Raw genomic sequence first — 12,015 nt, 5'->3', positions numbered from 1 at the left:
AACAGTTGCACAATGAGATGAAACGGCACATCGACGCACAAAAAAAAAAAAAAAAAAAAAAAAAAAAGCGAGCACAAAGAAAAAGCTCAACACATGGACAGACAGGAACAGACAGAGAGACGGACACATGGATCTATATATAATATATTCCGGTGTGTGTGAGCGGTTGTGTGCACGGGCCTAAATTTTGACGTGTGTGTGCGGAGTGTGTTGGGTTTGTTGTGTGTGTGTGCGCGATACCTGGCCAGCAGTGGTAACAGGCTCTGAGGCCTTTAATGGGATTTAGCCCGAGGCTGTTTTATTAAGATGTCGGCTTTCCCTGCTGCCTCTGCAGCTGACACCATTCCCCACTGATACCCCCCTCCCAACCAACCCTCGCCCCCGCCGCACCACAGCCTCCAAGCTTCACCCCCCCGCCCAACGCACCCCACAAAATCCCCCCCAGCCCCCTCCGCTCCACCCCCTGTTCCGCTTCTTACTACACCCTATAATGACCCTGCAACCACCAAATCCTCCCATCCTACAGTCTCTAACCATCCCAGTTCTCTCCTGGGTCTCTGTTTTATTTATTTTATCACTGATGTGCGGCCTAATTACACGTAACCGTGATGAACAATAGGAGAGGAGAATCCGGCCGCCTTCTGAGGCTTTTATTTATCTGTTTGTTGGCGTCTTTGCATGCTGACATGATGTAACAGAAAGTGAGCGCAGAGTCCTGTCAGGATCTATGAGAGGGTCAACAACCAAGTGAGACCCAGAGGCAAATCGAAGAGTGGTGGAGTCGACTCCTCAAACAAGCGGAGGAGTCGCTTCTCTCTAATCCTCTGTCAGCCCGCTACACCTGAGCGCGGTTTGATGATCTGACTCGGATAGTGCTCTTAGATTCACAAATTTGCACTTTCCCAAACTGACGGTCGAGTTTTGATAGGTTTTCTTTCACTAAACCGTGAAGTGGTTGACTGCCTGTTAGGAAAACAAACCTTTTGACAAAAATAAAAATAGAAAATAAAAATAAAAGTGTCCCACCTCAGTGTAGGAAATGCCACTTCATGCTTTTCATAGTGTGTTACAAATTTCATGACTTATTGTGTCCTTTACTACCAATACGCATGTCGGTCCATCCATCTATCTCTACCCATCTATCTCTAGCTATCTTTACATATCTATCTTTAGCTAGTAGCTAGCTATCTCTACCAATCTAGCTCTAGCTAGCAAACTTTACATAGCTATCTTTAGCTAGCTATCTTTAGCTAGCTAGCTATCTCTCGCTAGCTACCACCTATCTATCTCTACCCATCTATCTCTAGCTATCTAGCTAGTTATCTCTACGTATCTATCTCTAGCTAGATATCTCTACCCATGTAGCTCTTGCTAGCTAGCTATGTTCTTGTAATTTTTTTAATTAAAGTTGACTATATTTGTATTGCAAAAAAGGAGCATATTTGATCTAATCATCAACATATTAAACAGGGTTTCCCCCAGTGTATTATAGGCCTGGCGGCCGCCATGCTTTACTAGCGCCAGCGCCAGGCTAAGCCTTTCTTGTTTTTTTGTTTTGTTTAGGAAAATAAAATAAAATAAAAAATCGCCTTTTTTTAAGCCGGATTGCAAGTATTTCTGTTGCTCCGAGCGTTTCACTATCAGCAGATTTATTCCTAAAAGATATGTTTATAGAAGATATGTTTATAGTTTATGCATTTAAATCCGGACCAATCACACCGCTGGGCGTTGCCTCGCGCGCTGCAGCAGCTAGATGTCTAAAACAGTGATTCTTAACCTTTTTTGAGGAACCGAACCCCCCAGTTTCATATGCGCATTCACCGAACCCTTCTCATTCCTATCACGCTTATTTTATTATTATTACTAGTATTATTTTTCCTGTTACACTAAGCACCAAACCGTATCAAATGTTTTGTCCACTGAGTCAGACAGAGTTAATGTGAGCGGCCACCGGACATTTGAAAAACTCGTCCAGAAACTCGACCAACCAAAATAGTTTCTGTGTCCCCTTGTTAAAAACTCAACAGACATGAAATGGAAGAGCCACTAAAGACACATTAGCAGCATTGAATTAAATCTCCCATTTGTTGCTCATCTCTGCGCAGTGCAGCGGATTACCACATCATGCAGGGCCGGTCCAATGGTGTATGAGGCCTGGAGCAGAATATGACTTAGGGGCCCCTTTTGTTGTTAACATCAGCACCTCTAACAGCTTCTGTGATAGATTTAGTGAAATCTAGGACATGGGGAGTAGTTTAACTGGCAAACCTAAAAAGCAACAAATTATAACTGCAGTTTACTAATTTGTATTTGTCAACAAACGGAGCTGAAACTCAAAGATACAGCATCAGATTGTAGCTGTGCACAAACCAATCTTCTGACTATGAATATTGTTCTTTGAACTTTTACAAAGTAAATGTGGCAGCTCCTTAAAATCTTACATATAAATGTTAAATAATTTAAAGTCTTTTAATTTATATATCCTGAAACCATTATGTCAAATTTAGCAGCATTGATAATCTCATAAACAAATGCTACATTTATATATCTGTGGTTTGTGTTAAAATATTAGCATTTATGGGGCCCCTGAAGCTCTGGGGGCCTGATGGAGCCTCTGACTTAATTTGGATTTAACAGAAGTGGACATAATTGATATTCATTTTAATTGTATTTTTTGATTAGTTGTTTTTAAGACTGGTTGTGGGTTTATATAGCAGTTCACTGACGATGTTTTCATATAACATATAATTACCCAGTGATATTTTTACTTTTATTGTCTACTTAACATCTTTTAATACAAAAACACGGTGGACCGCCTCGGTGCCCGACCACTGGGCTTAGCAAGTTTTCTGGGGGAAACCCTGTATTATATATATTTAACATGTTATCTGGAAAAAGTTTTATTTTTGTTATTTTAACAAAATAATGATGTTGCACTGATGTAGGAGAACTTTCTACTGGGAAGAGGCCACACAAAGTTAATGACAGAAATTGTTTCTGTCAAATGTTCAGTTTGAGAAAGAGACAAAGCTAAACACTGAAGCCGTAACCCAGGTGTACTTTCAATAAAAAAAGAAGAAAGAAACGGAAAGTTAATGGAAGAAATGGCTCCATCAATGGTTTTATCCAGGAAGTAGAACAAAGACAGTTCACAAGTCAAACTACAGGAATAACTCCAACAAAAAACAGAGTAAAGTAAAACACATCACAGCTAGTTTAAGGTTATTTTTTTTACATTTTCTCAGTGTTTTCTCTAAGGATCACTGCGCCTAGAAGTCAAAATCAGTCCACCTTTTAGACTCCAGACTTCCACCATAGGTACTCACACACTGCCAGAATACAAACTCTTAAAAAAGTGTTGTTAGTCTAGTTTCTAGTGCAAATTTATTAGTACTCTTGAACTTGAAATAAGATAAAAACAAACTTACAAGTAAATTTTTATGTCAATAATTGCTTAAAATAGATTTTTAAAAAGTCAGATTGTTTCACTTGTAACAAGACATTCTTCCCTTGTTAGAAATTAAATAATTTACCAATGGAACTCGTAAATTTTCTTTGTCAATATTAAGTAATTATTCACTTAAAACAAGCTGCTATAATTTGCTGAAGTTAGATTTGTCTTATTTCAGGAGTACTAAGATAATTTCACTAGAAACTAGACCAACAATACTTGGTAGGATTTTGTGTTTTTGCAGTGCAGGCCTGCATCAGCTGGCTTGTAAAAGAGCAAGTCGGCTTTATGAAGGGAATTATGAAAACACAAAAAATCAATGGCTCCATCCTGGAGAGAGACGCAGCTAAACACAGACACAGTTTGGGTGGATTTTTAATCGCTTGGCACAAAATACTTGCAAAATCTGAATTCTGCAATAATAAGCCTCCTTTGACATATTTGATCAGGTTTCAGTGACATTAAGAAAAGAACACCTTCATCTTCATCTTTGTCTAGACATCTCAACACAGCAGTTTCATGTCTTTGCGACCAAATTATGCTCAGGGGGGGAACCGCTCATAGCACCATCAGGGTTCAAGAAACAACTTGTGAAAAACATGAAATTCTTGCGCTGATTTGTGTTGACTGTCTTCAAAACCCAATGTGGTTTTAATGGGGGGTTTTTTGCTTCCCCTGTAAACGCTTCCCCTGGATCCTCCTTCCGTAAAACAGAGCCGGTAGCAGCGATCGTGTCTTGCCCTGGACCTCTAGGCGCTTCTCCTGACTGCTGCCCCCCAGGTGCTTACTTCCTGTGCTCCGTACCCCCCAGCTCCCACCCTAAGGACCAACCCCCAGCAGAAACTGGTGCAACTCTAAGAACACAGAGTCCCAGCTTTGTTCTCACATACTGCTGGTAGCTGATATACACTCTAAAAAGATATATATGCTAATTTTCCAGCAACTTTCCGGGTCTTTCCCGTGCATTTCTTTGCCTGAATGGAATGTTTTTTAAAGGAGTTCAGAGTGTTTTTATATATTTTTTGTAGGTTTATGTGCATGTTGGCATGTATGTGTTTAGGAGTCTGTCTTCCTCTGGCCAATCTTGAGTGCTTTTGCTGTTTTTCCCTGGCAGGCTGTTCTGATTGGCTGGCCCTGGGGAAAGGAGATATCATGTTTAGCCCCGAACCAACATGCATCCCTCATCCACCATCCGCTGCCGCCACGATTGTGAGGAAGAGGGGAAAAAAGCACGAGCGAGTGTCAGAGGGAGGTCTGCGCGTTCAGGCGATCACACACTCTGCTCTTTCTGCTAAAGTGCTTCTCGTCTCCTCGGCGGAGGTTGATGAGGTATGACATCACAGCACTTTGTTTTATCTTTAAAAGATGAGCAGGGAGCCCTCCACTTCCCCTTAATGAGGCCGAGGTGCCCACAGAATATATGGGGAGTGTGTACGCGCGTGGACACGCTTTCCATCTCGTTTTCTTTGCATGCCAGCAACGTGCGTTTTCGGCTCACGCTTGCTAACACCCGTTTTACCCATAACCCCTGGCGTTTCCTGTCCTGAAGCCATGTGTCAGACCTCATTGGCTACCGCATCAATAACACGGCATCCGCTCGTCTCCAAACGCCGCATCCTGGCGGCCAGACGCGCCGCAGATTGGACCGATCGTCTCTTTCTGTTCGTTTTCTCCAGCGGCGGTGATTGAGGTTGATTTTTGGTTTTGTTTATACATCTGCCTCAAGGTGCTGATCCGCAGAGCCGGACGGCTTCTCGTGCAGGAGTTACTGTCCAATTAGTAATTGCACTGTTTGAGTTACAGGATTTGTGTTTGTTAACATATTTCTATAACAAGTGTTTTACCAGAAAGGGGAACAAATGTGTTTCAAGGGTTAACAATGTACTGTAAAAAAAGGTGAAATATTGGCAGCTGCACAGAATTTTATAGTATAAATACAGATTTTACCGAATCGTTATGGTAAAATCTGCATCTGTACAGTAAAATTTGGTTTAAATACCAAACAACCTGATAAATTTGGTATTTTGTGGTATAAATACGGATTTTACCATATATACATATAAAATATGGTAAAATCTACACTTTTAACAATTTCATTGTTGTTTTGGATTTTACCTTATCAATATGGTAAAATCTGTATAAGTAAAATTTGGTATAAATAGCAAATAATTTCTACCAAATAAATACCAAATACATTTGATATTTATACCATAAAATTCTGACATCCACAGAATTTATATGATAGAATTCGTCGGTTTTTTTTTTACAGTGTAGGACCAAAATACATAAGTGGAAAAAAACTAAATCAAGTTGGATCTAGAGACAAAACAAACATTATCTATATAAAACAGGAACATTTCACAATAAATCTAGAATTTTAAAAAGCATAAATGCATTTTTATACAAAATAATTTCCTTTAGTACCATTTTTATACTCTAAAATCTCACTTTATCTCATATTATGCAATGTATTTTATTGTTTTTATATTTTGGGCTTTTATCCTGTTCCATTAATTATTGTTTTCATAATTAAATATGGTAAAAAAAAAAAAAAAAAACAAGCGAAAGAGGTGTTGCTGTTAGCTAGCAGAGATGTCTGGCTGCTAATCCTCATGGGAAGCTGCTGGACGCTGGTTTCCCTGATGTGTGCGCCATGTTGCCAGACGAGCCCGTTGCCGGGCGATTAACCGGCGTTAGCCGTCATTAGCCTCTGAGCACCAACGCAGCAGCAGACTGCAATTAACCCGCTAATCCGGCTAATCCACTAATGGAGCTAATCTGATAGACTACAGAGAGGTTTTTCAATTGGCTTTCTCTGGGAACGCACACACACACACGCACGCACGCACGCACGCACGCACGCACGCACGCACGCACGCACACACACACACACACACACGCACACACACACACACACACACACACACACACACACACACACACAGTCACGCCTGCGTGCACACAGAAGCCCTGGATTCATGTTTCCAGCTCCTGCACACATTTACACACAGCTCCTTAAACAGTCACAGTCGATCTCGGTTAAACCCACTGCATCGTGAGTTGGGGAGTAACTAGTTACATTTACTCAATTACATTTACTTGAGTAATTCTCTTGAAAACATGTACTTTTACTACACTGTATTTTTTACTTTTACTCCAGTAACTTTATTATTAAGTATCTTTACTTTTACTTGAGTAAAGTTTCTGGATTTTCTACCCACTGAATGAAAAACAAACAAGTTTTAATCAAAGGTTCACCAGACACAGACACACACCTGCAGTTTTTGTTAAAGTTTTATGAGTTTTTTATTCTAAGAAACTGATTTGGAATTTCTTTTTTTGCTTGATTTAGTTATTTTTTGTTACTCATATTAATTATTGTCATTTTGGTCCTTAAAATATCAAAACTTTAGAGTTTGTCCTGTTGACAATGTAGCTTTATAAATATGAAATGATTGATAATTCGATCAGTTACTCAGTGCTTGAGTAGACTTTTTACAGAAAACATTTTTACTCACTTTACTTACTTAATTTCTTGGATTTTTATTGAAGTAGTGATGATCATGCTTGGGTACATTTTTTGCGTACTCTTCCCTCCTCTCTCTATAACCAATAAACTCACTCCATTGTAAATGTTACAGAAATTAAAGTTTGGTTCAACAACTTTATTACACTCTTAATCAAAAACATAAGAAAGGGAAAAAGTTACATAGCAGACAAAAATATCAGATTACTACAATTATAGTAATGCTACACAAAACTATAAGTTTAGCATTTAACCCGCTGTTATTGTCACGGTTTGTACAATTACAATATTTAACAAGGAAAATTGTAAACGGTAAAATTAAAAACAAAACCGCACAGCATTCTGGGGGATGTAGGCAGAGGAAAGTCATTATCTGTATCACTGTTAGCTAAGCAAGGTTGGTGGACTCAACTAACTCCCTCACTCTTTGGTAACCTAGCAACAACTTGTTGCTAGGCAACAAGTCGCTAGGCAGCAGGTGGTTGCCTAGCAACAACCTGCTGAGTAACTGTCACAGCAGCAGTTTAAAGTTTCACCACTGCTCCACAAAGCTGCTTAAAAATAAACAGTGTGGAGTGAAAACTGTGGATCAAACAGGAAAGATCAAGCCAACAGTTTGGCAGTATTTCAGATATTTAAAACAAAAAAAAACTGATCAATAATTATTAATATTGATTGATATGAAATGCTTATATCGTGATACGTTTTTCAGCCTGTGAAATTGAAACTTTTCAATTTTAAAACTGAAAAGTTTTAAAATTGTTTTTGAAGAGTCTCTTAAGATTGCTTGAGCCTGCCCTCATAAAAGTTTAATCTGACAGACTGATTTTAAAATGAACTCTTAAAGAAACGTCGCAAAAACAAAATATTCCTGTAAAGTCTCCGTATTGAGAATGGTGCAAATGTCAATCTTGTCCTCCCATTTTGAGAAATCAACTTTTTAATTTCTAAATCATGTTTCCTAATTGTCCATTTTTTGGGTTATTTAATGAAAAACTTTTTTGTTTTGATTTTGCTCAAAACTTACAATTTTTATTTGCTCTCCAATTGTCCAATCAGTGTCAGCAATCATTCTGAACCCCTGCACAGAGCCATACAACAAGAAGTGTTGAAAGCAAAACGAGTGCTGCTGAATAATCCAAAAAGTAGTGACACTTTTCCCCACCTATCTTTTTTAATTAACCCTCAGTGGAGTTGTGGAGAACCATTTATCTCGTTGCCTGCACAGAACGACGGAGGGAAAAGCTGGCAGATTAAAACCTGGAATGCTAAAGACAAAAAAGGACAAACTGTTTTTTTTTATTGCTACATTTAAAAAAAAAAAAAGCCTTTGCTTTCCACTTCCTTTCTCTTTTCTTCTGGTCTAATTGCAGAGATATAACTTTGGAGCTGGGAGACATTTTGAAAGGCTGGTTGAAGGAAGGAGGAGGTAGCCCGTCTGTCTCCGGCTTCAAACACTGACCTTGGCTGCTAATGATGCTAACTGAGCTAATCACAGCTCTATACAAGTGTGTGTGTGTGTGCGTGTGTGTGCGTGTGTGTGCGTGTGTGTGCGTGTGTGTGTGTGTGTGTGTGTGTGTGTGGAGCATGTGAAAGTATCATAATCAGAGCTGCTAACGCTAATGAGCCGACCCTTTGAAGAGAACCGCCTGGAAAGGGCTCCACTCCTGCCAACTCATTAGCTGACCTGAGGAGTCCCTGATTAGAATGTGTTTGATGAAATTTTCAAGGATTTTCTATTGGAAAAAAAAAAATTAATTTTGGAAAGTGGGATAAATATCACTTTTTTGTAGGGTGTTCGTTGGGCTCCAGTTGATGCAGAGAGTGGGAGGTCATTCACATCAAAGAGCCCTCTGAAGAGCGCCAAATGAGATTGATTTGCTGTTTTTATTGCAGATGAAATGTACAAATATGTTTAATGGGAGGAGAGAGCAGGAAAATGTATCCTTTCCCTCTTCAAACAGCCTTTTTTTCCTCCCCCCCAAAACACAAAACACGTATGATACAAACAGCTTAGCGGCTCCCTTTCCTCGGTGTCACCAGAGAGCGAGCGAGCGAGCGAGCGCCGGTAAATTAGCTTCCGTGAGAAAGCGAACAGGACAGGTTTCTCAGTTCTGAAACTCCTCTTTAAAGCGAAGACACAGCCTACACGCGCGGCGTATAACAGCGCAGTCACATCATCTCTCATTTGACTGTGTGGGGAAGGAGCCTGGATCAAAGTGGGAAGATGCCAGGCAGGAAATTATCTGCTACGACGCCGCGACTATAAAGTCTTACAGCCTTTGGTGTGTTGACCAAAAGGATCTCGTAACATTTTTCGGTTGTAATGTTCACTTTGCATTAAATTCTGCAGCTTTCATAAACCTTAATACCTGTTGGCACACCTGATGAAAAAGTCAGCTGTCTTTATGTGGTTTATGAACATTCAAGGGGATGTAATGCCATTTTACAAATATCAACAAAACAGCTGCAACTTCAACATGTTCCTACCTGAAGATGCCATTCATTTACACTAGTGGGGCTGCAACGGGATTTTGATTTAGCAGGTTTCATCCGACACTTTAAAGAAAACTTCAGCTCATCCTGTGTCGTGGCTAGTATTTAAGGCTGGACGGTGTGGCTGAAAGATGTATCGCAATACAAGAGCTTCACATCAGTCAATATCAATAATAATTGCTCAGTTTTTTGGTTTCAATATTCAGAATTCTGCCATATTGGTGGAGTAACATTTCCTCTTTTGTCCATAGTTTTCTTTCCACGCAGTTATGTTATTTTTAAGCAGACATAAGGAAAAACCGAAACCTTAAACTGCTGCTGTGCAAGTTACTCAACAGGTTGTTGCTAGGTAACCAGAGAAGGCATGAGTTGCTAGGTAACCACAGAGTTAGTGACTTAGTTAATGTTACCAACGTTTCTCAGCTGGCTGAGAGGTTGAGCGGCTAAAGCCTTTCTCCCTGAAAACAACTTTGTGACAAATTTTGAATTAACATGAGTTCCAACAACATTTGATTTCTTTTTGGGATCAATAAGGTATTTTTTAATTTGAATTGAATTTGAATGTTGCGTGGGCCTGGATTGTAGTTCAGTGAATATATATATTAAATATGCTATCCAACTTATTATCTATTGATATTGATCACTTGTCAATTTCAACATGTTATTACTGACAATGTTGTAATAAAATAAGATTATAGTATAATGAGTCATAATATTACCAGAATAAAGTGAGGATATTACAAAAGTAAAGTCATAATACTACGACTTTATTCTCATAATATTGTGATTTTATTCTCGTAATTTTATTTTCTTAGCATAGTCCTAATACTCTGTTGTACCTTTCAACTTAATATAATTATGTATATATATATATATATATATATATATATATATATATATATATATATATATATATATATATATATATATATATATATATATAAAAGCAGTCCAAAAGTTTTCCTGAACTTATGCATTTTTGCAAAAAGCGTTAAATCTGTAAATAAAGCCAAACAACTCTGAGAGAAGTGAGCCTCTGGAACAATTTCCTTTCTTAAGTTTCAGGTTGGGCTGCTGGATGTTTGACTCCAGGTAGGAAACCAGCTCTAATTTCCCAGAGAACTTGTGCCGGTTGAAGCAGAGCTGCTGTGATTTGCTGTGCACCTCCATCCCGGTCTGATGCGTTTGTCTGCCTGGCCGTGCGTGCGTTTCTTCTTTCTTTGAGTGTGTTTGAGTTGGAGTAGTTTAGGCAGGCAGAGAGCTGGATCTCTGATGGTGAATTTGAGCAGACTGGAGTCTGAGAGGCAGTTCAAAGACCACAGGCCCACAGGCAACAACCAACACTGAGGCCGCTCTGCGTGTGCGTGTTTGCACAAGCGAGGGAAGCGGGGAGGGAGCGAGCATGTTTGGTCTGTGGGTGCATGTTTTTTTTTTGTGTTGTTTTTGTCCTAACATGTGCATTTTGATTTTCTTGTATTTATGAGGGTGTGTGGGTTTTGCCTTGATGGCGTACATCCTAATCTGCTTTTCTTTTGAAAGAGTTTCGCTCCACATCCTCATACATGCCACACAGTAAAAATGCCAGCATCAAAATCTTTGGTGTAGTGTTAAATAAAAAGTGTTGGTGTTGTTTTAGCAACAGACAGCTTTAAAATAACACTGAGTGTAACTTCTGGGATATGGTGTTGATTAAGCCACTGTTTCGTGTAACGGCTGCTGCAAAGTGCATTCTACTTTGTGGATGTTTAAAAAGGCAACATTGCAAGCAGCTAATGTTAAGAATTCCCTCACACAAGTTGTTTATTTCCTCAAAAATCACTGTCAAAACAACAAGATTTATGTTTTTAATCCAACATAAATGCTGAATGTCTTCAGTTGGTAGCACTGTTGCCTGGATCATTTGCATGTTCTCACTGTGGTTCTCTCTGGGTACTCCAGCCTCTTCCCACAGAAAAACAAGACTGTCAGGTTGATTGATCTCTCTAAATCAGAGATCTGCAACCTTTACAACCAGGAGAGATACTCTTACTGTCAGACCAGCAAAATAAAACTCGTTTAGAGCCGGAAGACAACTAGGAATTTTAGATAAATATAGGAAATGAAGGGAATTTGTATAGTAAAATGGGACGTCCCATTTTATTTCTATTTTTTGGATTTGAAAAAAAGGTAAAGATCACATTTAGCAAAAAGAGGATGCATCTTTTTTTCTTCAGTGGGATGGAAAATGTAATGAGCATATAGACTCCAACTTGATGAGAAAACGTTGAAGACAGATTTTAAAAAAAGGGAGTACATTTTCACAAAAAACCCTCTTAACTCAGAATATTTGAAATTTTTGAAAAGTTGGAAATCTTGGACTTTAATTTTCATTTTTGGAGCTTAGAAATGTTCTTGCTTTTTCTAGAAAATTTCTGAGATTAATCTAAGAGTCTCAGAAATTCTTAGAAAAACCTCAGAAATTTCTGAGTTTTTGAAAAAAAAAAAAAAAAAACAGATTTCAGCCAAAAAACTCAGAAATTTCGGAGTTTTTTGGCTGAAATTG

The 12,015-nt window shown here is 38.9% G+C and overlaps 1 protein-coding gene across 2 annotated transcripts in view; it reads left to right on the top strand.

The window, feature by feature from the left end:
- LOC145549695 (uncharacterized) overlaps positions 1-12,015 on the top strand; it is an 83,893-nt gene that overhangs the window by 12,727 nt on the left and 59,151 nt on the right. The window contains exon 3 of one of the 2 annotated variants that reach the window (XM_081602324.1): positions 4,566-4,780. The exons of the other annotated variant lie outside the window; for it this stretch is intronic. Coding sequence (XP_081458450.1) covers positions 4,604-4,780 — 177 coding nt within the window. The 5' untranslated portion in view covers positions 4,566-4,603. The remainder of the gene's footprint in view (positions 1-4,565; positions 4,781-12,015) is intronic. 2 annotated transcript variants of the gene reach the window in all.

The sequence above is a fragment of the Poecilia reticulata genome, chromosome 21 (assembly GCF_904066995.2).
Source record: "Poecilia reticulata chromosome 21, P_reticulata-male-v2, whole genome shotgun sequence".
Taxonomy (NCBI): domain Eukaryota; kingdom Metazoa; phylum Chordata; class Actinopteri; order Cyprinodontiformes; family Poeciliidae; genus Poecilia; species Poecilia reticulata.
Note: the sequence above shows the minus strand (reverse complement) of the source record. Positions and strands in the feature narration are given on the sequence as shown.